The 26519-nt window shown below is 36.8% G+C and overlaps 1 protein-coding gene across 3 annotated transcripts in view; it reads left to right on the top strand.

Moving 5' to 3' along the window:
• MON2 (MON2 homolog, regulator of endosome-to-Golgi trafficking) overlaps window positions 1-26153 on the top strand; it is an 83993-nt gene extending 57840 nt beyond the window's left edge. For 2 of the 3 annotated variants that reach the window (XM_064448539.1, XM_064448550.1), the window contains 6 exons: window positions 1652-1842; window positions 10241-10301; window positions 11617-11740; window positions 12562-12769; window positions 13539-13621; window positions 15494-26153. In XM_064448539.1, coding sequence (XP_064304609.1) covers window positions 1652-1842; window positions 10241-10301; window positions 11617-11740; window positions 12562-12769; window positions 13539-13621; window positions 15494-15657 — 831 coding nt within the window. In that variant the 3' untranslated portion in view covers window positions 15658-26153. The remainder of the gene's footprint in view (window positions 1-1651; window positions 1843-10240; window positions 10302-11616; window positions 11741-12561; window positions 12770-13538; window positions 13622-15493) is intronic. The other variant, XR_010372419.1, reaches the window with a different exon arrangement.
• Window positions 26154-26519: the final 366 nt, after the last annotated feature.

Here is a 26519-nt window from a genome sequence, read left to right on the forward strand (position 1 = left end):
TGTTAGGCCACAAAATACCAATCTTGAAAGTATTATGCACCTGAATCTGATAAGCAGGCCTCTTAGTAAATATGGCATTGAAGGCAAAAGACCAATTTCTGTAGACTGGCATATATACTTTGGGGACGTGTGCTCTAGCTTTTGATTTCCGTTTAGTAACTTCGTGTGTCATTGACATAGCTATGGAATGTTACAAGTGCACAAATGTGCCTTCAAGGTGAAATTGCCAAACTCTTACCTTTTTTTGACCTTGTTTCCATTTTAGCAAATAATTTTGGTAAATAATAGAAATAGTAGTAAACATCTGGAAAAGAAATGTGCGTGACCTAGGTTTGTTTGTAATGACATGGCTGACATCAGATTATTCTGGTACAGAAATGTAGAAACTTGAATGTGTTTGAAATAGTTATGTGGTATTGTTTGGAATCTGTTATGAATTAAATATTTGTATTTCAAAGTTAATGCTGTTGTTTCCCACTTCTGTTTTAATGGGATAGGTGAAACTGATATGAACACTACTTTTCTTTAACATTTACAGTTGATAATAATGTGATCTATTGCAGTGGATGAAAATGGTTTTAAAATTATTTTTCATGTCTCTAAGGCCCATGTTGATATTCAAATTAGATTTGACCCCTATGAACAATAGCAGAAGAAGAAAATATTCTGTTTATCTCTAGGGTTAGGTCCCAGCTCTCCCAATTTTTAGCAATAGAGAGTTAATTACAATTGACTCACTCCTGAGAGCAAGAGTGAGTCTTTCTTCTTTCCTCCCTTAGCTTTCCTCAAATCAGAGACTTCACTAAAAGCATTGTGGGCATATGTGTAATACCCAAATTTAGTCACTGTGCATCTGAAATGTAAATTAAAATTAGTTTTCCCGGATAACTTGGTATCAGGTTCTAGTCAGTTTGACTAACAATGCTAAAAGGAATATGTGTAGTGTAAATAATACGTATGCTTAATGTTTTTAAACTCATTAACGACTTTCTTTTATAGAGATTGTAGCTGTCTTTTGACCTAAAAGACTTAATTTGCTGTGTTTTCATCTGCTATATATTTGAGTTGTATTTCAGCCTTTATCTTAGAATTTTACTAGCTCCTTTTGGTTTTAAACTTCATGTGGCTTAACCACTGCAAGACACCTGGTCATTGCTGACTGTTAGGTATACAGCTCGACTTTTGCATATTAGGAAAAGTTTAAATTTAATGCGGTGTTTTTCTCTTTGTTGTGGAAGCCCTTGGGATAGCTTTCCAGGAACAGGACTAAACTCTCCAGTATACACTCATGAAAACAAACTGCCTGCAATTGGTTAGATGTTAGGAAAGCCCATTTGTCCGGCTTAGCAGAAATCGTGGATGGCAATAAAGAAAAAGATAATTGGTGTGTAATTTCATGGTGTAATTGGTAATGGATTAACTCTGACTTCTAACCTTGTACTTGGCAACAGACCTGTGCTTTAGCCAGCTAGTATATGGTGAATCATCTTTATAATTGTATTTTTAAAAGAGCATCTCATATACCAGGGGAAAAGGTAGGGGTGTGTACTGTCATCTATGACAGCGTCTGCCAAGATCTTCTGCAGAAACCACTCATATCCTTAGATTTGTCAAAACAAAATTTATAGTTGCTTAAAATTTCATTTTGCAGACACTAAGAATACCTCTTAGTCTGAAATATTCCTGTCCTTCTGAAAGCACATGGAAGCTAGCTGTTTCCTCTCTCCTCAAAGTTCTCTCTATTGGACTACCTGTTGCAAGGCAGCATGCATCTTCTGGAAAATTTGACAGTATGTGGCCAGAGCTAGCAAATACTTTTGAAGACTTCTTATTCACCAAAAGGTAAACACTTTTTTTTTTTTTTTGGTAAGACTGGAAAATATTTGTGAGCAATTTGTTCAGTAAATGTGTCAATAGAATTCAGTAAAAATAGCCTTATCTTTAGAGATATTTGATATCTGAAAATTATTTTAATGAATGAAGGGAAAAAAAGGTAACCTGTCCTGTGTGCTTTAAAAAAAGTATACTTTTAGTAAGTAGCAGAAAAAACTTTGTTCAAAAGGTGAAAGAGCTCAACTGACTTATGAATAGAAGGCACAGTGTTTGTGACCGGGCCAAGGAATTCTGTATGGACTCCCAAGATCATTTACTACAGATTTGATAAAGAGTTACTGATGTGTACTCAATTTGTTCCTTTTTTCACTTTGAACAGAATTGCAACAGTCACTTTTTTTAGTTAAGGTGAACATCATTAACTAAGCGTATTTCTCTTGAGTCCCATCTTGAAATATTCTACTTACTATGAATTTTGGAATACTATTTCTTACATTGCTGTTCACTTAGAAGCCGTAGCTATCTTGCATTTGTTTCTACCCACGATAATCTCTTAAGGATGGAACACTGTAGATGTGAGCATGTTGAGAAAGTGCAGAAGTGAAAAATAACAACGATCAGAGACTTAAGGCAATCTGATCTATTAGTTTGTTCAACCAAAAGAATATATCATTAGGAAGACATGGTAAGTCTTCAGGATATGGTAAAAGATTGCTCCAGAGAAGCATTTTTATTGTCCCTTGAGAATGTGTAAAAATGGATATCAATTCAGCAAAGATTATCTAGGTTAGACGTTAAGGAAACCTTTTACTGTAAGGAAGGTTCAGTGTTGTAGAAGATCACGTTGGAGCAGTATAGAATTTCCATCTTCTTTGTGAATGTCTGTGGGTAAGCATCTTTTATGAAAAATTTAATTCCCTGATTTTCTGTGTGTATGCTGATTTCAGTTACAGATTAATTTTTCCTTTTAATAGAAAACAGTAGGCTGCTTCTGTTACCGAACACTAATATGCTGTGTATTTGTGTGTATAGTTTTCATACACACAAAAATCAGCAACCAAACACAGCTGTATTTACTAATGATGAATAAATAGCAGCTTGCCCAAAACAGACGAAAAATAAATACCAATGAAACTTAATTTTAGAGACACATCCGTTAGTAAAAATGTTTGTAATAATGAATGGTTTTGGAATTTCATCAGTAGGGTTACATGACAATTGAATGAAAAACCTTCGTTTGTTTTTTGCATTTACTTGAAAGAAATATTATTAAATATGAGGACCTTAAAATAAAAAAAGCTCATCAAGACTACATAAAAGACCCTTTAATCATCCAAGTTTTAATTCTGATGCTTCACTGTTTCTTTAATTTAAAATAACTTTTGCAGTATCTTGTTTGGTTTTGTTTTCAGCTGTGGTTAGTAGTTCTGCTTCCATTCTGAGACAGGCAGTCCAGATCAGCTAACATGCTATAATCAATGTCATCGTTGGGTTTATAAAATTAAAATTAAGGTTTTTTTCAGGTTATTGTAGAAGAATGTACATTCACTTAGTAGTGCGTATTCCCAGAGTAACCTCTACTTGCTGTAAATGAATTATTCCTGAATATCTGCAAAACAGATGAAACACATCCATTTTGAATGTCTTTAGCTGACCCAGACTGGCACTGCTACAGTTTTGGGGTATTAATCATTCATAAATCCAGGGAAGTAAGATTATCACAGATCTTCAATGTAATGCAAGATAATCCGCTGTCATCTGCATGACCTTTTTGGCCAAATATGTTGTCTGTTTTTCTGAATTTACAGCGAGTGATTTGTACTTTTCTTGAAAGTTGGTCCAACCATAGAAATTCCATCTTAGCATGTTGCTTGCTAGAAACAATCACTGTTGGCGTGAATTTTAATAGCTTTTGCCAGCTGTCTTACATGGGCAAATATTCTCTGGAGGTAAAGGAAAAACAGTACTTTTGTGGATGTTTATGATACCCTAAAACTTGTCTGTCTTCACTTAAGTCTGGTTTTGCCTCTTTAGAGGCCAGAGTGTATTCTATAATTTTACATACGAAACGTGATTTAGAGATCAGCATTTTCATCAGAATTAAAGATGTTCTCAGAAAAATAATATGAAACTTTTCTGTTCTCTTACTTAGAAGCTTGAAGGTTCAAAAGAATTTAAAATACTAAAAATAGGCTGGTGGTTTATAGAACCATATGGCTATGGTTCAGTGTGTATATATATATATATATATAGGGCATATGGTTCAGTACCATATGCCCTGATATGATAATTAATAGCCATTATCATTACTCTTTCCCAGCTTTTATGAGTAGGTGATTTTTTGCTTATATAGTTGTACGTTGTATGGCTATTGAATGTCTGGTTTGGGGTTGGGGTTTTTTTGCCCCCCTAATGATAATCTTTTTATAAATAGCAGTTTGTCTCCCCAAGTGCATGGTTCTCCTTACAGTCAGAGCTCTATCCCGTAGTAGCTTTAGGATGGATAGCCTTTCTGTTCCCTCTATCGGCCTGAGCCTTGTGGTCCTAAAAATAGTTAAAGCTAAGATGGGAGTACATCTGCCTCATGCCAGTAGTCAGGACAATTAGTAATAGCAGTCATTTCTCCTTTTCTTCATCCTCTTCCTCCTCCTCCTCCTCCTCTTCCTCCTCCCCCTCACAATGCTCCTGAAGTGTGCCTCTCTGGCTGTGATGCAAGGAGGGCTCTAGAGATAGCTGTGGAAGTTCCCCACGTCGAGGTAATTCTCTTCTGATTTCCTTTGGTTAAGTCCTGCACTTCTGTGCAAGATACTGTGAAACTATCCTTGGCAAATAGGGCAACCTGTCCCTTCTGTGTTAGAATTTTCTAAATTGGGTCTTTTCATGAGTTGCATTTGCAGTGTAGTCACTCTTGTATTTGTAGCTGTTCTATTTCTAAGTCAATTGAATTAAGAATTTTCTAATTTACTGTGTTCTTTCAAGTTTTTTTTTGTTAGCAATAGTTCTAATAGAAAATATATGTTAATCATAGTGGTGCCTTATTCTAGAGTAATTTGGGAGAATCTGTTCACTGTTTTGAAAGTAACAGCTACAATTTATCACTGAGTTGAGGTACGTGTCAACCCTCAGATTGTAGAAGGCAATGAGAATGTAATTCCCTTTCCAACTGTCCGTGTTGGACCTTTATTTTAGGCCAGGTAGGTGGTATAGAAGCCGGTTTTCAGTGTGTTCCCTGATTTATTTATATTAGCAATGAATTGTGTTTCTTAAAACTTTTGGTAGTATTTGGATTTTCGTCTGTATCACCACAATCAATTAACCAAGCCACAGGTGAGCAGATGAGAGCACCCTGTGCTCTTAGTTAGATTAGTGACTCATAAATTTGACTTGGTTTTAGTGACCCTGCTGACCATAACTGTGGCTTACTGCGACTGTCAGTCAGTCATCCCTGGTGGCTTTCCAGCTTGCAAATATGCCATGCAGGACAGGGGGGTAATGAAGCCAGGTGCAGAAGTGTACAAGTCTGGCTGTACTGCTGAAGACCAGCATGGATTGAAATGGTTCTGGAGCACAAAGAATTTGGAAAATGCAATTCAGAGACACCCCAGGAGGCTATCGGTGAGACAGAGTAACAGCATTACTGCATTATCTGGATCTTTACCATTTTCCAACATGTCACCCCTTGTGAGAGGAATACAGTTAGATATATTCAGTTAGACCTGAATGCAGTTAGAACTGAAAATTTACTTTCTTATGCTGGCATTCTGTAATTTTTCATAAGCACTCTGCTTCAAGGAAACTGAAATGTTTTGTCACAAAGAAACTTACTTTTCTTCCTTCACTCTTGTATACCTTTTCATACTCCACACTTTCCACTACTTAATGTTCTATATGTTCCATGATATTATCTGTCCAGGCTTCAGGCAAAGCTAGGTAAATGTCTTCCTTTTGTACCTGCTCTTCAGACCCTTATTCTTTAAAGATGACTTAGCACTGCTGGGATGGTTCTAAATATGAAATATCTGCATCTCTGTAAAACTTGGAAATGTCTTATTGCAGTCAGTCCTCCGAGCAACACCGCATACAGGTTTGTCTAGTCTTTCCCTTCAGCTTTGTTCATTTCAGTATCCCAGTGTATAGCGTCTCTTTTGTATGCACATTCTCCCAGTCTCTACCTGGCAATGGATAGAGTAGAAAGATAACACTCTATTTCACTGATGTTCTACATTTTTAATCAACATTTTAAACATTTTTCTAATCTAACTCGTATTTCTTCTAATCGGTGTGCTCCTAGAAATTGCATGTGTAGTTAGCCTAATATTGCTTCCACCGGTGAAACTGAGTTGGCATTGGTTAGGCAAGAGGTCACTGTGGTTAGATTTAGCCTTAAATTAAAGCTCTGTGAATCTCTGTGTTTAAAATAGTGAACCTCCTATGCATGGTCTTCCCTCCGTCTTTTGGACAGGAACAGGCTTTCAGGCCAGCTACGGGGCTGAATGAGAGGAGATACTCACTGATGTTTAAAAAGTAGAAAGCACAGCAGAAATGGTCTCTGCAGCTTTGTACATCAGAAAATTTCAAATATAACCAAAAGAGCCCAGGTAAATAGAAAACAAAAATGCGACTGTCATAGCGAATTAACAGCTTCCAAGCAATAAGCTTCAGCCGTTTTCTTTTTTCCTTTTTTTTAAAGCAAGCTGCAGCTGAGGAGGCTCAATAATCTTGATTTTTATTATAAATCAAAATGACATTTAAAAATTAATACATTTCATGTAACTTAATTTACCCAAAATGGTCTTCTAGTAAGAGCCTGGTCTGTTTATTATTTCATAACATTCTTCTTTCCCAGAGGCTTTCATGGAAGCATGTCAAGCCATTATATAAAATAAAATTCAACAAACGTGTGTGTATATATATAATTTACTAGACCAGAAGTCTGTGCTCACATGAGGGAATTAAATCAATACTCTCCAAAAAGATGCTTCAGAGCGTAGTGCTGCTGTGCGCAGCAGGGCTCTGGGTGGCTGTTAGCTCTTTGTTGTTATGCTCCAAAACCCTCCCTAGACAGCGGGCAGCGGCTGGGAGCCCTGCGCCTAGGAGAGCCTGCACACAGCAACAGACTGCATCGCACGGCCTCTTACCTTCCCTGGCTCGTGACCCTTCGGTACAGCTTGGCCGTATTGCATCAGACCAGCAAAGCTTTTGGCCCCTAGATAGATGTTTCATACAAACACATTACGTACAAAAATCTATTTACTTGGAGTAGTCTGCTACATGAACAAGTACGTAGCATACTCTGTAGCATATACGGCAGATCAGGTATGGGTGACTGGACAGAAAGGTTTTAACACCTCTTTGAGGCTCAGCTCAGAAGGTCAGTCAGTCGTAAATTAGGAAGTGTCAGAATGAAAGCTTCCCATGTATTTCAGCATGACCTGCATTTGTATGCATCATAATAGGTTACATTACTATTTAAAGGTTTGCATAGTTAACTTCTTTATATGTTACAAAAGGTACTGACTGAACAGCTATTTAATATTTTATTTTATTCTTTGTTTCCAAACTTCCTGACTGCCTAACACACAAAACAGAGATAAATACAGTATTTCATATTTTCTTTGTTGTGTTTTTTTTTTCCTAGTCAGACACAACACTTGAGTGTTTCACAGATAGTAGCGAAGTTATAAAGTCCCTTTGAGGAGGGGAGATATATTTATTTTTCAAGCAGGAATATTGGTACATACTGTCATAACTGTCAAAACTGAAAATTAGCTGTAGGCGTGCAGACTGAACTTCAGGTGTCTCACACTAAGCACCCAGAAGATGGAGGGGGAGGGGGAAGCCTATCTTGGAAAAATCTTACTTGACTTGGTCAGCATCATATCGGAGCACTGGGAAGGGGGGGAACCTGTTAGCTAAACTGGCCAGATTTGAATGAGATTTAGAAGCCTGCAAAGTTCTTGAACCTTTCACTAAAATTCGCAGTGGGATGGAGAAGACAGGCCCAGACGAGTACCCTTACGAGGACAAGGCTGGAACAGGTCCACAATCGTGTATTTAGCAGCTGCCTAGCCAGTGAGCGCGTACTTAGCTCTGAGCTGCCCTCCGCATGTCTGTTGTTTCCTGGGGAGGGACATGGGGTGGAGGAAAAGCTGGGGGCTGGGTTGGGAGTTTGGAAATAAGCCAAAGGATCCCAGTCTGCATCTCACTACAATACTGCACCGATTCCTCTGCTTACAGAACAGCTTGGTTCTTTGTTCAGTCCAGAGCGCTCTTTTCCCTGCATCTGCCTATTTTGCCATAAATTAGGCAGGGAGTGTTGTGGCAGATTGACCCTATCGTTTTCCTTCCTTCTCAGTAGTGACCATCCTGTGTACTTAATCAGATGGTTTCTCTGGAGCAAAAAAAAAAATAAATAAAAAACATCGTGTAATTTAAGATGCATCAGAAGACACAGGCATACAGAATAGCAGCAAGTTGAAGTACCACAGGCAATCTTAATTCCAGTATTTCTAATCATTCCTTTCAAGTGGTCGAATTTCCAAACTGTTTCTCCGCATGAGGATGTTACATAGTTATTTTAAAAAGAGAAAAAGTAAAATTTTGGGAAAGGGGGAGGCTTTAATATAGGCAATTATATTGACCTTATATAGCGCCTTGTCTCTGATTTTTGTTGTTAATGATCCTGGTTATCCCATTAGCTCTAAAACATGTTACCTTCAGTGCAAATCAGACACTATGGAGAAACTGAACCTGCAACCCAGTGGGTTTTGCAACTGTCTTTAAATTTCAGAGAGACATAAGCATGAGGATTCCAACTTCTGCTTTATGTCAGAAAAATGAGAACAGTGTAACTAGGTCAGAACAGACACGTATCTTTACCATGTGCTGTTTCTGTTGGATTACTGGGATACCTAAGGAAGAGCGCAAGGTGACCACATAGTGATATTTTCATGACACGCTCCTTCAGCCTCTCAGTTTACGTAGCTCAGAAAGTTCTTGTACCACAGGTTGTCATTGACTCAATCCATTTTTCTTCTAATAATTTTGCTAACCGTATGTTGAATCTGTGTAGATTTTAGCAGGCAATCCTATGATTATGGGGTTATAAGCAAGGCATTTCAGAGTTTATCTATTGTGTGAAGTACTTTCTTTGATTCCCACCCCCAAAGTGCAGTAGAAGCAGATGTGTAAAGCAAAACATTTCATGATGAGGAACCATCACCCACAGAGTGCTCACTTCAGGTGTTTTCTTTCAGAGTCACTCTAGTCTGGCTTCCTATCATGCAAGTATCTACGAGAGCTTGGAGTACATTTTTTGGTCTAGTTTCATCAAAAATGAATCGAGGTCTATGTCTAAGACCAGACGTGAATTGAGGTTTATAAATAGGGATGTCTAAAAGTTTAACTTGAAAAGCCCACACCTGAGCCAAACTAAAACACTGATGTAGGCACACCAGCTGAAGTAGTTGATTGCTGTCTAAGTAGGCAGCTTTTACTCTTTCTGTCCTGCTGAGGAACTTGGTCCAATAACTCAGCAGAAGCATAATCCAGCAAAGGAAAGGAATTTGAATTCACTGAACAGGCAGTTCAGTAAGTACAAGGAAAGACTCAGTAAATGAGATAAAACTTCACTAGAGAAAACTGCATGATTGATGTTTGGCATAAAATTTCCTACCAAATGATAGAAGATTTCAAAATTTACAAGCAGGTAACGTAGGACCTTGTAAAGTTCTGGGTGATTTTTACGGTTGAATCACTTCTGGACATGTCATCTGTAAATAAATTTTTATATATGATGGAAGTACTGCAGAAAGTTCTGAATTTCTTCAAAATTAATGTTTGTAAAATGCACTTGTCTCTTCACAAAATTAAGAATGAGAGCAAATGTATCATTTTTGGTTATCATGGAAAAAGATAAAGTAGTGTCTAATTGGTGAAAAGTGTGTTTCATTAATGCAGAAGAAAATGTAAAATTAAGCCTTTCTACAGATATACTGCTGAAAATCAAAAGTTGTTTATCTTGCAAAGTGGGAGAAAAAGCAAAATGTAATAAACTGCCATCCCCTGATGATACCTTCACAGACTCACCTAACAGATATTGTGGCTTTTGCGCATATAGGACAGGAGAGATTACTTTGAGATGCAGATGAAAAATGGTGTTGGTGATGCAAGTTCTTAATCAGGTCCATCAGCTGTAACTCTTCAATTTTAGAGTTTTACTACTTTTTTTCCTTTGTATAATTTTAATCATCATTATTCCTAAGATTTTCTTCTAAAATGTTAATCGTTACCAGACAATAGTACCAACTCGATGCATGTAGTAACTTTAAATGTAATGCATTTTCCCATACTGATTTTGTTCCACGTTGTGAATTTAAAAATGTTAATGTAGTATGTTTATTTTTAGTACACCTCCTGATAATCTCTCAATTCAAGAATTTCAGAAGAATGAGAGTATTGATGTTGAGGTAAGGAGACAATAACATATATACTGTTGAGCATAACGAGACAGTGACATTCACAGATCGCATTTAGTTTTGAAATAATTTTTTGAAGAGTTACCTATTCATTACTTTTTCTGTGATACTGTTTTCCTTTTTGAAAACAATACAGGAAATTCATAGGCTCAGAATTCGGCTGCTTCATAGTTACGTAAAAAGTAGGAAGCGGCATGCCGAAAAGTGCTTCTTGTCCACTCAAGTTCAAAACAGTGTGGAGTGGCTAAATCAGAATGTGTTTCTGCCTCTAACCCATTATCTGATTCTTACTCATTGTGTCATTGCCGAGCAATTACACAGGTAATTGTAAACCATGGAGGAAGCTGACAATTAAACCTGAAGTGAGTGCTTTCTCTGTAGAGGGGGGACATTCAGTCAGCAACAACACTGTTGCCCTCCAGATGTGTTCTCAATACTGAAAAGCTTGTGCATAAATGAAGAAATGATGTCTTGTTTGTGCAGTTCAGAGACCGCTGTAATTGTAAAAGAGATCATGTTTGGTTGGATAAGGCCAAAGAAAATTAAGAGATGATGATACTTGGAATGAAGAGGGTCTGGTCCCCTTTCAGTCCAGGACAAAGAGATGTGGCAGACCAGGAATTAGGTGTACAAAGGAAAAAGAGTTGCAGAGAAGACATGGCAGTATCTGTGGGTTTGATCGCCTGTCATCTCTCCAGAGTGGCAGCTGAGACACAAGGGTTTCTGGATGAAAAGCGGGAGCGGTTCTGTCTGCAGCAAGCAGAAGTCTGAGATCTAATGCATTAATTTATGGAGAACTAAACCCGCTTTGTTCCTGAATGGGAGCATGGAGACCACGGATAGAAAGCATTTCAGTTAATGTGCATTGCCTTAAGCTTGTTTAATTAACTCACTTGTTCTGCTTTGCAGATGTCATGTTGTAAGCCTGCGATATACGTGTTAGTGTCATAGTGAGGATATTGAATGGGGTGGAGGGAGATCGAGATCCCTAATGTTAGATACTCTTTTTTCAAAACCATTAATTCAATTTGAAGGATTTACTTCAAATGTCAGTGGAAATCTGAGTGCTGACTGCTTCAGAAACTCTCACAAAAGTGGGGAGAAAAAAGTTTATTATTTCAAGTTTAATGTCACACGCAAGACTACAATTTTTGGACGCCTCTGCAAATTTTAAAAGCTACCATTGCAAGATTTTATGCAGTTCCATTAGGCACGTCTCTCTTGTTTAATGTTTCTGTCTTCTTCATACTAGAATTACAACTTTAATATTCAGAAAACCAATATAAATATATTTAATTCATTTTAGGTGGTCCAGCTTATCAGCACAGAGATACTGCCATATGCTAATTTCATTCCTAAGGAATTTGTCGGTCAAATAATGACTATGCTCAATAAAGGCTCAATACACTCTCAGTCATCCTCCTTTACAGGTATGGTACCTGAATGACAAAAGATACAGTGTTTAAATCTACTAGAAAGTAATGAAAAGTTGTGAGCACTTACTCTGATAAAGACTTGAAGTTCCTGGGCTTGTATTCAGTTATAAACTGTTTGATTTCCAGCTTGTTTTTATAAACTATATTTTATTTTATGGAAGTTGCCGAGCATTCCCTGCAATTTTTAAAAAATTATTTCCTTACTTCTTGGTCAGTATCATAAATAATACTGTACTTGTGTTTCTTCATACTTTCTACTTAGTTTCATTTGCACTGTGCCAGCAGAAATAGTTCTAACAATAATTTCAGACAATTGTAAGACAGACATATTATCCTGTTCTTAAAAACGAAGTGACCTTAGCGTAACTATATGGTGTACCTAACCAGATACCTTTTCTGCTTTAAGAAAAAACATTTATAGTTTTTTGGGAAAGATGAAAAAATGGATGTAAGCCTTTACAGAGGAAAATATTTGGATTGCACAGTACCAAATATTAGTATTTATGATGTAGAACTGGGGTTGCTGGGTTTTTTTAAATTCATTTCATAGATTTTACTACTAAAGCAGTATCAAGTAGGTAGCATGTTACTGATTGTGTTGTGTGTTTTATCTTCTTTTTTTGGCACTGTTGTGATTATTGCACAGTCACCTTTTCTTAGAATGTATTCTTAATATTTGTTCATATCACTGTGAATCTTTTTAATACTAGCGGAGCAACAACCTTTTTGCAAAATACAACAAACCGATTGAAATGCAACGTTTAGTGTATTGGCATGCATGCTACACAATTAAATATGACATTTCACTTTGACAGAAGCCGAAATAGATATTCGAATGAGAGAGGAGTTCTCTAAGGTGTGTTTTGAAACGTTGCTCCAGTTTTCATTCAGTAATAAAGTCACAACTCCTCAGGAAGGCTACATCTCTAGAATGGCACTTTCTGTGCTCTTGAAAAGGTCGCAGGATGTGTTGCATCGCTACATAGAAGATGAGAGACTGAGTGGCAAATGTCCTCTTCCACGGTATGTACCTCATCTTTAGGAAATTAAAGGTGTTACCAGTACCTTATGAGAAGAAGGTTGCATTCAAAATATCACTCATTAAAAAAAGTCTTGGGTGGGGTGAAACTTAAAGCCAGGGAGCTGTTGGTAGGGAAGGCATTATATAGTTTTTTTGATGAAAAAGCTTTAAATGGTTGTATTCAGTGCTGTTACGTAGACAATAGGAATGTGATTTAGTAACTAACATTTTCAGTTACTGAAACAGTGTTTCTGATATCTGTAACATAATATTTCTGAAATCCAATTTCTCTTTATTCCCAAGAGAGCTATATATAGTTTGTAAATGGAGAGGTGGAGAGTCTCCCCGAAATAAAATAGCCAAACAGCAGCACTGTGAGTCATTACTGAAGTAATTGTTCTTGAAACACAAAAATTGTCCAAAGCACCAGGCAATTCTTTAAAATGGGAACTTATTTAAATTTCACTTAACTTTTGAAGGTTTTGATCATGAATGATGAAATTGATTATTTTCATGTTACAGTTAATCATGTACCACGAGATGCGTATGCTGTTACTGTTTCCAGTATCAAATTTAAAGCTATCCTAGCTGAGACAACAGCAACGATGGTGGGAAAGTTAAAGACAAATGATAACCTTAATCTCTAAATAGGCTTCACTGCAGCTGTTTCCATTACATGGGCTTTTTTTTTTTCATGTTGTGTATGTTTCAAAGAAAACCTATATTCTTGAGACAAAAATGAGTTGACTGTTTGCATTTTTCCCTTTGTAGGCAACAAGTAACAGAAATCATATTTGTTTTAAAAGCTGTCAGTACTCTCATAGATTCACTTAAAAAAACTCAACCTGAAAATGGTAAGTTTTTGTTAAGCAACATGGCTCTAAACAAGATAACATTATATCTGCCACAAAGAGAGATTTATTCTTTCCTGCAGTAATTTTCACACAATTTGAAAGAAAAGTGTAATCTGTAATGTTCAGTGTTTTGTAATTCTGTGTATATGTAGGTGGCAGGTAGACTGAAAAAAAAAACCAAAACCAACCCACAAAGTTTTTTCCAGTATACCTAAAATCATAAGGTCCTAAGATATGTTTAATAAAACAAAAAACTTCAATTTATGGTGTCTTTTATTAGATAGAGCTTGGTGTCTTCTAAAGACAAACAAAAAACCTTCCGTAAAATGTTAATAGAATTCTTAAATATATGTTGTCTTGCCAGATCCTTTTTCTCCTCATGATGCCTTTATAGGTTGCTAGGTATCACGTACACGTAGGTGCACTCTGCAATTAAAGGGGTGTACAAGTTAAACGAGTGGGCAGGCTGTTAGATACTTAAACTTGCGGTCTTGCTCTCCCTTCCTTTCTGCTCTGGTACCTCCTGTCCCCTGTAGTGAGAAAGATGTCTTAGCTCATTGTTGCCCAAGGAAGTAGTTGACAGGTGTAAAGGGCTCAGTTAAAATGGAAGACCTCAACTTCATTGATAATCATGCGTCTTGTTCCTCCTGTAAGCTGCATCGAGAGTTCCCAAAACTTTGGAGTCATAGTTAAAACAGCTGTATGGGACTCCGCAACTCTGACAGAATTGCATATACAACATTTCCCTCTACCGCCCTGGTTTTGATATTATGAGGAACAAAAAAACCCTTTTCAGTCTTGAAACAAGCAAACAAACCAGCTTTTCCAGAGAAACACAGGCAGGTGGGTTTCCTGAAAGAGGCAGCACCTCACTTGCAGCATCGGTGAGCAGCCACATTTTTGATAATGTGGTTTCCAATACTGAGGGCAGAACTATGCCAGGGTACATAAAGCCTTTTGGTGACCCCTGAAGGCAACTGAAGTGCTGCTTTGGTGGGCCTTTCTCTTAGAGCGGTAGAGTAGCCAACTCAGCTGGGCTGATCCCCACGTCCCTCTTCATGCAATGAGAGAAATTCTTCACCTGGTCCATATACCGCAGTGATTGCCAAGCCTTCCACATACTTGCTTATGAAGAGAACTACTGGATGAATTGGAGCTACTTTACTCCTGCTTCTTCTAGCTTTTAATAATTTTATTTCTTTAAGAAAAATATTAATATTGTCTGAAATCAGGGTTTTGTTCTCTTTTTGAAACCAGAGGTAAACCAGAGATAAACAAGGAAGTAACATAATAAATAAGATTCATTTAATTTCACTTGTTGGACTAACAAACTTTACCATGGGTATTTTTGTGTCTTGGTCCAGTGTTTCTCCCTCTGCTTTCTATAGCTTTTGTAGTCTGGAATGATTTGAAATTAATAGAAGGCCTCATTGCTGACAGATTTCCAAAAGTGAAATCTGCGTCCAATTCAATTTTCTGTCAATAGCTGAGAAAAGCAGGCAGGAAATGTATCTGTGTTATGGATTTAATAAAAGTAGTATCTTCAGTTTGTCAGTTCTTCATCCAGAAAACACAGTGAATGAGTCATCTGTAGAAACACAGGTGTGTAGCACCATTTTATGCATATCCCATCTGGCTTCCAGCTGCTGCCGCAAAAAGGAGTACGGTTCTCCTGCAAAAACCCTACACTGTATCCGAGAGCCCTGTACAGATGCTGTAGTGTCTATATAGCACTAGGTACCTATGTTTAGGCACCTGAATGTGCCCTTATTAATATATATTTTTATATATTATACATATTTATTGAAAAAAATCTGTTGTAAGAATTTGGATGGTAGTAAGTGCTTCAATCTGTTCTTTTCTTCCTTGCAGTTGATGCCAACACATGGGCGCAGGTTATTGCCTTGTACCCGACTTTAGTAGAATGTATCACCTGCTCATCCTCAGAAGTGTGCTCTGCTCTGAAAGAGGCACTGGTGCCCTTCAAGGACTTCATGCATCCACCAGCATCCAAGGTACAGAACGGAGAGTCTTGACCCCAAAAAACTTTTCTTATTTTTGAAGGAAAAAAGTATCCCAAAATGTTTGTTCCCAGGTGAAGTTTCTCTGAGGAAATCTCTTGTGACTAGTACTTTGGCAACCAGTGCTGACTGCCTTTTAACTGTACTAACAAGAGCTCAGTAATTCAAGAATACAGGTTATAACTCAAAGGTTCCAGAGTGAGTAGCAGTGCAAACCTTTGATAAATTTAACAGAATAGTTGGAATCATTTATAATCTAATGTACTTGCTACAGTATCTTGAAGTGGTGATTGAAAAGTGGGCTTATGTACAGCTTGTTGTGTATGTGTTAATGATGTAATTAAAAATATTTCAATTCAGTCAGATTTATTAGGCTGGTGTTTTGCACCCTTTTTTGGAAGTACGAATTGTACTAAAATTTTATGCAAGATGGTACTGTAACATTCCATATATCTGTAACCAGCCTTTGTAAACAAAGGGAACTGATATACTTGTGTGTATAATAAATGGTACAGTTCTGTATAAAATAGTTGCATTTATTATTTAAATTCTTTTTAAAATATTGATAATGTTAAATGCTTGAAAATGTATTTATTATGAATAAGTTGTATGCTTGCATTTTTACTTACAGTTTGCCTTCTAAATTGCCAGATATGCCCATTCATATCTGCTCACTTTAGTTTTTGCTTAATTGAATGTATCTTCTCTGTGGCCATTGGACATCTAAGAAAGGGTCATATGACAAAAGCTTGCAGCAAGCAGTCAGTAGTCTGCTGATGTCAAACTTCAAAGCAGTTGACCTGAAATAAGTTTGAATATGCAGAAATCCACTGTAGCACTTCAGCACTACCATACCTCACTTCATAATATATCTGTTTCGAGACGTTTGTTCTACTCAACTCTGTCCATTTTCGTAGATGCAGCCTTGCTTTAAAAAAAGCCACCACCACATATTTGAGGGTTGTTAGCCTTTTTTGACCTTCTTGGCAGGTATCACAGTCTTTGAATGATGACCCAAGAAAGGTGATTTCAAATACTGGAAATACTTGGCTGTAATATTCTGTTCAGTAATTTTAAGTGCTTTGTTTTGTAATTTGTAATCAACCCAAACAAATTGTTCTAATCTTTTAATTATAAACCGTGTCTGATATAAAACCATGAGAAGTGTATTTTTGAAGATAGTTACACATTTAGATGTGCAGTAAAATTTGTCATTAAGTAAATGTGAATTTGTTTCACATAATACACAATCGAAGCAAAACACTTTTAATAGTGTTGTTTTTAAAGTTTGTGACTTAGCACTTAAACTCTTATTTAATTAATGACTATTTCAATAATGTTTCACCTGTATTCACATATTTTTAACCTGTGTTGTGAAAGCACAAAGGCCAAATGTAAAAAAAAAAAAAAAAAGACAGGTGCCTTTCTATGGATTTCAGAGCTTACCTTTAGGTTTTTGTTCCTTAAAGTCTTTTGTAGATATTAAAAGAGATTATCATGCATAAGAAATGGTATTATAGCTGTTTGCTTTATGCTTTCCTGGATGAAGGGGCACTAATTTGTACATGTGAATAGATGTAGAAGTTGTAGGAGCTTCAAGGTGAAGGTGTGATGAACAGGTGAGGGTTAGAAATACCCTGTGTGAATAATGTTACGCAAGCACAGCTTTGAACAGCTTGCTCCCATAAGGCTCCAGTTCATGGTCCTTTTTAAAAGCTTTCTAAGTAAGTAAATATTAAGGGGGGGCTTCAAAATATTGCACTTTTCCCTGTGACTGAAGTTGCATGGAACTTAATCAACAAGCGTGGAAAATTTTTAGAGAACACACAGTTTACATTAAGGAAACAAATGTTTCCTATTAATGGAATTCATGTCAAAATAGCTTCTCTGGAGCAGCCGTTCCCATATAGTGCAGAACAAGGTCCCACATACAGATAACATTATCCATACCCTGAAAGCGAAAACCTGGCAACTGCTCCCCTCATTAGTGGAAGATAAGTCAAGGTCTATGAGGTCATTAAAGAAACAAAGTGCAGGACCGGAAGGAAGGGTATTAATGTGATTTAGAATATTTTATCTTAACCAGGATTTCTGGAAAGAAGTGTGCAGACCAAACTGTGGGTGAGTTTGTTCCTAATTAGTTTCTAATTGGTTTTTCAGGGATAACACAGATGCATTCTGTCCAGTGAAGCAAATCTTCAGCTTTACCTATATTTTAAAAGGGGGGTGATGGTGGTGGTGGTGTATATAAGTCTTTCCTGACTCTAGAGCTTATAATACTTTACCACCTATAGGCATTAATCTTCAAAAGGTCTGGAAATAAACTACCAATGAGGTAACTTTCCTTCCTTTCCTCTTAATTACAAAATTAATAATATCTGTGCTATTTGAGGCATGTTTTGGACATACAAGCTGAGGCTGACCATATTCAGACCACTTTCTTGCATTTTGTATAAATAGTCTGAGAACTAAAACCAAAGCTACTTAGTTTAGAAAAGAGGTTTTCTGTTGACTAATTTTGTCTGTGAATAAGAATTATTTCCTTTACTGTGCCTTCTTGTCCAGCACTCAAATATTTCTTCCAACTTAAAGTGCCAGTTTCTTTTTTCTATTTGTACTTTTTGCCAAATGTTCTTAGGTCATCTTTCATGCAAACAGCATTTTTGAATATTTAAATTTCACATCTTTTTACATGCTTCTAGCAAGGTAAATCTTGTTCCTGAAGAAAATTTAATTTAATTTAACATTACCTATCGAGTAGACCCATGTCCAAGTTCTTTTCAAGTCTGTAGGGTTGCTTAGTCATGACAAGTAACACACATGGACATTTTCAGGACTGGGGTCTGCATCGTGTCACTGAAATCAGCTAGAAAGGGGCACAGCTGACTGGACAGAAATATGTCAGCTGGAAGTTAGAAGCATTAATTGCTTATTAAATGAAACCACAGTCTTCACCTTTTTTTTCTTCTCCCCAACTTTAAAAAAGACATGGATTTGGAATCCAAAGAGAAAATGTGAGGGTCTTACATGCTATTGGAAGGTTCATATCAAGGTTTTGGATTGCTTGGGAAAACCTGTATGTCTCAATGGCACAACCATTGCCTTGATGTACACAAGGATTTCAGATAACATAGTAATTCTGATTAAGAAAAAGGGAACAGATACCTCAAGCTGAGAACTCCTTATAAAAAGGCTTATTCTTAGAAGTAACCTACAGTAGTTATTTGCTTATCCTCAGAGATGCTTATCTAACTGAATGTCCTTTTTGTTCCCTTGTACACATGCCTGCATCTCTACCTGTTTCATTGGTAAACTGTGGAATGTTACTGGACATGAAGCCACAAGAAATACATGGTCACTGTTAGTTATTTACAAAAGCAACTAGGACTACGTCTGAAATTTCAGTAGTTTATCATCATATTCTGCAGATTATTTTTTTTCCACCCAGGTTGAGTTGTTTCTTCTTGCCAAATGGCAAACCTTCTCATAGCTGTCCTTGAACGCTTCAGGCAAGATATTTTTAGTGAGGTTAATGCCTTTTTTTTTTTTCTTCCCCCCTCAGTACATGGCAAACACAAATACTAGTCATCAATATATTCTACAGAAATTAATTCAGAAGGTCAGGATACTACTGTTTTTAGGGGAAAAAGCATGTTTTCTCATCATCTGTTTCTGTACGGCCAAGTTCTGTGTCTTTCACTAGTTGCTCACCTCAAAATTGCAGCTTGCTACTCATTTCGTATGTGTGCAGGCATCTTCTACATCATCTTCTAAATTCTCATTAGCAGAAATGCCCCTAGTTTCCAGGGATGCAGAAATTTCAGAAAATAAAATATACTATGTGTATTTCCTGTCCATCTATTCTGATATTCCATTCTGTCATTGCTTTCCATGTCACTTTTCAAGGGGTAAGGGGACTATCACAAAACGTTATCATTTGTGTATGTGGGCATATTATGTGTATGGTGTTCTGAAGGAGTCGGCTACAAAAATGTGACTTGTGTGGTACCAATGAGTAACATTTTTCTTCCCTCTTTAGCTTAGTGAAATGAGATTGTGTTGCTTTAAGACTTCTCAGGAATGTCTTCCAGTGTTATTGATAAAAGTCTATGATAATGTATGGTGCTTATTATGAGCTTGGTTTGGTACAAAAAGGCATTCCCTCAGTGACTAGTGTTGGCACATGCAGGTGAGATTCAGAATTTTCATCTCTAGCATCTTTAGGTAAAAATGCTTAGGTAGGGATGTAAACTGTTTGAGACCTCACCAATTTCTGCAGCTTACTAAATAACTCTGTCTATTACAGGGCTAAAAGGATATAGACAGTTTTTCCTGACTGCAGGTTATGAATAAATTTAGCGAGTAAGGTCAGGTGCAGTATTTAGTTTATCTTGAGTCTCAGGAAAGAGCTTCTCAAACCGAGAGCTTCAGCAGGACTTGTGCACCAGCATATAAGCACGCCTCCTGGGTAAGAATACCTTCCTCACATGAAGGTTGCATTTAAGAACTCATCAAATGTAAATCTTATTTCGTAGCTGAGTGGTAGCGTTCAGATTTATGTTGTCTTCAAAGCACCTGACCGCTGTCTAATTTAGGGCAGACAATGTTATACACTCTAGGAACCAGTTACTGGGACAACGAATGACTACATGAGCAGCAAGTGAGGAAAAAAAATTGATTGTTTAAGACAACTTGTGTAAGAAAGATAGTGAAATTAAATATTCATAATTCTTAGGGTGGAGGGAGACCATCCAAATAAAAATGACTGGATTTCAAGAAGGCAGACTTCAGAAAATTGATAGGTAAGATCTTGCAGAAGACAAGCCTGAGGTAAGAGAGGAACTGAGGAGATAAAATAGCTCCTTGGAGATGTGAAGGTTATGACTGGAAGTATATCCCAGTGCAGGTGACTGATACTAGCTGTAATAAGAGACCAACTCAGTTAAACGAGGAATTTCATTGACTTGAAGCACAAGGAGGGGAGGCCTACAGAAGTGGAAGTTCAGATACCACCACAGAACAGTGTTAACAGATAGGAATGAAAGTAGATGAGCTACAACCGTCAGCTGACAAAATAAATACATAAGCAGTGAAAGATTTGCACTGACAAAAATGCTGACTACTAAAAAGAGGATGGCTATTGACATATCAAGTGATCATGTGCTTAGTTCAGATTTGCAATCTCTGTGTTGAAATTTTTGGTTTGTTAGTGATGACTGATCCAAAAAGTCAAAAATCAACTGCCAGTGTATTGCTCGTGCAATTGAGATGAGTGACAAAGATTGAAGAAGCTTACCTAGAAAAAGGAAAACTGGATAGAAAATTTACGTGTTGTCAAATTGACTGGGCCTGTAGAATTTCTTCCTGGTAGTTAAAGAACTAATCTGAGAAACTTCAGCATTTTAAGATCATCTTTGAAAACTAATGTAAAACAAGAGAAGTAACAGATGACTGAAAAAAAGCAAAAACAGTGCTTTAACCTTTTAAGGACAAAATGGAGGAGAAGATGGAAATTATAGATCAACTGACCTGCCAGTGACTCTTTTCTTTTCTGACAAGTAAAAGTGAAAATCTGTTGTTAGGGTCAGCAAGATATCTATGATGTGCATAACAACTGATAAGTATTTGCTATGGTTAAATCAGTAAAACCCAGTCTAATTTCTTTCTATGAAAAAGTGGTAGATCTTGTTAATGGGGATAAGAACTGGTTGCTAAATCTTGATTTCAATAAGGCTTTGCACACTGTTTCAGATGGCTCTTCCAAAACCAAATCAGGGGAGCAAAGTCTAGCCAAGCAGACAGGATCCTAAAAGCAAGTATTAGTTGATCACGGTCAGAGTGTGCAGATTGGGATTCTACATGTCGCTTCTCTGGATACAATCCAAGGATAAGAGAGTGTGCTTACTAAATCAGTAGCAAATTGACAGATGTATTACAAGTATGCTAGAAAACAGGATTATAACTCAACATCTCAGCTGGCGAAATGGTCTCCCAAAAACCAGGACGCAGTTCATCAACATGACTGTAAGATGCTGCTGTTTAAGCAGCAGTCAGCTTTTTCCATTTAATTTTGCCAGCTTTCTTGAATAGGAGACTTGAATTTCAGAACAGTTTTGATGGTTTTCCTTAAAAAATTGCTCCAGTGTTAAAATGGCTGCAGTGCAAACAGCTGTCATTAACACCATCAAGAACTAGATCTGAAAACATGTGTTGCAACAGTTTCTAATAATAGAAAATAAATCTTAACATCTTTTAAAGCAATTAAAATTTAAAATTTTATACCAACTTTTTAAACTGATGCTTCTGTGCATAATCCATCATTTTGTAACATTGAATTTATACGATGGTGTAATTGTCTTTAAAGCATCCAGTCAAACGTTCTTTAAATAAATTTCATTTTTCAGTTATGTATCAAGCACCTGATCTCTACTCACACTGTTTTAAGACGTCAACTAATAATGTATGTTACATCTTTAAAAATCAAGGCGTATATTACAGACAGGATGGAATTCTTGCAATGAAAATAGTACTGAGTGGTATTATCAGCAGAATTAGGGCTTTTATGTTGTATTGTAGAATGCATCAAATAAAAGAACTGCAATGCATTAGTTACCACCCGCTTTTCTGATTCAGAACGTAATAGTCCTTGTGTCCTGTCAGTTACAGTAACATGCCAAAAACTGATCCTTGTATTTCTGAGGTCCTTATTTAAGCATTTACATCTTGATTAGGAAACAGATGTGATAAAAAGAGTAAGATACCTGTGTGTTTACTATGCTAACTGCAGCATTTCATTAGCAAGGGGAGAGAGTGTTATTGCTTAAATTTCCTTTATAATCTACATTTAGAGGAGTTCTCAGATAAGCTTATTTTTAAAATCAGTATGATATGCTTTTCTCTCCACGTTAACATGTTTATTCCCACTGGTGGTCCACATGCCTATCTTAAGAACTTCTTAAGGAATCTCCTTTGTCAGCACTGTAACCCTCTTCTCACCTGAAGCATGTTCCTTACAGAAAGGACGAGTTAAATACAGCTACCACCTTTTTATTCTATCAAAAACACTGCAATGTTGAAACATACTGAAAGGCCTCAGCCCATACTGCCTGCCAGTTTATTGTTGTTGAGTGTTTTTTGGTCTATTTTGTTTTCAAAAGGGACTGCTAATAGGCAAATAAGAAAGAAAATACCTTGCAAGTCAGGTATCTGTGGCATTTTCGCAGTTTTGTTATTGAAGACTCTGATATTCAAACTGGAATCATAACTGCTGGTCTCTGTGCACAGATTATCTGCCTTAGACTTGGCATGAGTCTCCATGACCAGTGATGTAGCTGAAGTTGACAGCTTCAAGACTGCAGAGTCTCATGAGGATGAGAGACTGTTGGAAACTTGAAATTTGACATCACCCACTCTGTTGTTTTTAATGTTAACTGTTTCTTACTTGGAACTATTAAAGTTGCCAAGAAATTGCTTATGTTTCTGGCCTCCTTGCCAGAAGACTCATGCTTCTTTCCCACAGGCTAATGCCTGGTCATGAGGGGAGGGACTGAGAGGCTCCACAGAAAAATGGCAGCCAAAACAGGATTGCCACCAACAGAGGACCTTTAAAAAGCATGGAGAGCAGTCTGGTTTTGATCAACATGAGAAAACATGGAAGAGGACAGGAATATTATGTGCATATTACTGCTGGCATGTACATGTACAAAGAACTGGTTTCTGGAGTACATCACAACTATTACTTGCGGATCTACTTACTGAACATCTGTTCATGCCTCAGGGCTTGGCGCTGTAGCATGATATAGTACTACCTTACCACTAAAATGAGCCCCAGAGTCTGCCCTAGAACAAATGAGGAAAGATAAACATTTATTTTAGAAAAGACCGATTCAAATATTTTCTCTTAAAATATAAAATCGATAACCTCTGTTATAGCTGTATGCATTATAATCTTTTAAAATTTTAAGTGGTTATGTGTTGCCAGAGTCTTAAAGAGAATGCACTGAACTGATGAGAAGAGTAGCACAAAACCATACCTCTTTATAGTAAGAATTGGGAAGCAAGTTTTTGAAGTGCTAAACCACAGTCTGATAGCAGTAGCTGCTTCTTGCAGTCCAATTTTACTTTATCCAGCTCAATTCAAACAACTAGTTCAAACTTGGAAATGGATTAGGAATTGAAAAAGCTTGAGGTTTTTTCCCCTTCCTTACAAAGGATAAATATGTGAAGGTGAAATCTACTATATCTAAAAGCTAAAGGCAGTGCCAGCCAGAAATTATCAGTTCTATTCTCTTTGTTAACAAGATGTATTTCATGAATGTTTCCAATACATTTAAAACAGATCAATCCAAGAAAGAATTATTTTCAATGTTGTTTTTCATATTATTCTACTTTGCATCTAAATAGAGCTCTATGGAAACTAACCAAGTATTAAATAATCAAGAAAAAATGTACTTAACCACTTTCTGATAAAATAAAATGTAACCATTTAGCATCTAATAAGCTATAGAATTGTTAATTATGTAAAACGTATTCCCTAGTTATAAAAGGTTGCCAGTCTTAGTGCAATTACTATATTTAATTGCGAACAAACGTTTAAGTAATTGCTAATGAAGTAATAAAAATAATCTTTTAGGAGAGATAAATACAAATGCAAAATAAGGTTTAAAACATAGTTCCCTGCTTATTTAAATCATTATTAGAAACAAATAACTTCTGACAGAAATCATTCCTCTTGTAATCCAAGTTAGGAGAGGCAGTATGGAGTATTTGCTTTGAGAGGCACAAGTTGGATTCCTCTTCTGAGATTTATGTAACTAAAATTTTGAGGTCTACCCCAAGATAAACTAATGAGGCTTTCATCTGCAGTTAGGGAAGACACATAGGCAGGCCTAGCAGGAGATTCATTCCATCCTAGAAGAGGTCACGTAAGTTGCTATGTGGAAGTGCCGGTTCTTGGTAGAGGAGCATAGGACAACTACTTTAGGCTTAGCCATCTGGTGTTTTGTGGGTTTCTTTCATATACTTAAAAAAGCTCAAAATTGGGAAGAAGAATCTCTGTCAGTGGCTCAGACAGCCACAGTAAATGCAACTGGCTTTGCTATTGCAATGTGTTGATGGTGCTCTAGTCGTCTTGAGCTCCCTGAAGAGCATCATCTTTGTGCTTTTTTTGTTTGCGTTTTGGTTTTTAACATGTCCTTTGCAGGGGCCTACTCTGAGGCTTGGCTGGTTTTTTTCCCCCTCCTTGGGGAAATATTCAAGTATTTATTTGTTGTATCCTGTCTCTGCAATGGACAACATGCTATGACTTCCTTGTAGTTGTAGCATTAGTCTAAATACTTGGATGAAGACTTAACAGCTCAACAGTTATTGTTAGTGTAGAAAATAGAGCTCTCTTTGAACTGTAAATTCTTCTAGCTGCTGATCTGTCTTGGTTTTCCATAGATTCCCCAGTTTGGATGAGTATATGACGTTATTGTTTTCATGAACTCAGTAAACTGAACTAAACATTTCCAGTCCTGCTACACTTTTGTACACTCCTTATCTGAGAATTTTTCTGTTTTTTTCATATAACATTTAACTGCTGCTTCCTACCCAGTTGTTTCAGGTCAGCAAGATTACAGTTGCTTCCAATACCTGTAAGTTTCAGAAACAACCTGAATGCTTGTTTTTGGCATTTGAATCTCTCACCTCTAAGGAAAAAATGTTTGCTAGTAAGCATGACTTCTTTGAAAGTCATTGCACATTCTCAGTAAAGATGTCTTGAATGACTGAAAGTAACTAAAGTCACCAATCCTCAAAATCTTTCACAGCTTTGAATTACAGGGTCTGGAACAATATGAAGGCATCAGCAAGGTGGGTGGCTCCAACAAACTTTAGGGCCTGGAAGCTTGTGGATTGGTACCTGCATCCAACTTCAGCCTTGCCTTTTAGTTCCTTTTTCATTACTTTCTAGGATCTACTTCAATAACTTCTTGGACTTCTAGTTTTTAGATAAATGCAAATCCAAAAAGAAGGTATCAGTGTAGATGTTCTGATTTGCCATATAATAAATTGTGATGTATGCTGAATATCTGCTGTTAGTTTTTTAGCGATATCTGATAGCAATTTCCACCTATACATGATAGACTACAAATATTTCAATTAATAAACTTACCAAACTTCCACGAGGAAACAGTATTCTACAGTGGTTTATCTGCCCCTTCTTATAAATAATGAAGTTCATCCCAATGATGTAGTTTAAATTTATGTTTTACTTTCACCCAGAAGTGCTGATCTCCCTCATAGAAATGGCAAACTCCTTGTCCAAGAGACTTACTAAATGTACTCATGATGTTAAGATGGATTTCAGTCTGTCAGTGAATATAAGGGAGACCTTAATTCAGGAAAACAAGTCACTGAGACATGAAATACTGATAGTCTTGTGAAAAAGTTGCTTTGCATTATATAGTTGAAGTGGCCTTAGAACAGAAGGGAGCACAGTAAAAAAAAAAAAAAACACCAGTAAAAATTAACCCAGAAACTACTAAGAAGTCAATATCCTAACTAAGTATGGAAGATTTTTTCCATTATTAATACCTTTTATAATACAATGTTAAAATAAATCTGAAATATTTGATAGGAAAAAAGGTGTGAAAATATCTAGCTTTTGCTCTTGTTGTGAACACTTAAACTTTCCCAATTTTAGATTGTGTTCTTTTTCAGAATTGGATTTTCATGTGTGTACCAGCTTAACTGGGTAGGAATGGAACATACATTTCCTTGGTGCGTCCATCTCTTTGTAATACTTTGCCTCTCCTGAATTGACCTCAAATAGCAGAACAATTAAGCGTTGCTGTCCCTGTGAGGAATAGTATTACATGCTTTACACAGGAAAACCG

The sequence above is a fragment of the Phalacrocorax carbo genome, chromosome 1, assembly GCF_963921805.1.
Source record: "Phalacrocorax carbo chromosome 1, bPhaCar2.1, whole genome shotgun sequence".
Taxonomy (NCBI): domain Eukaryota; kingdom Metazoa; phylum Chordata; class Aves; order Suliformes; family Phalacrocoracidae; genus Phalacrocorax; species Phalacrocorax carbo.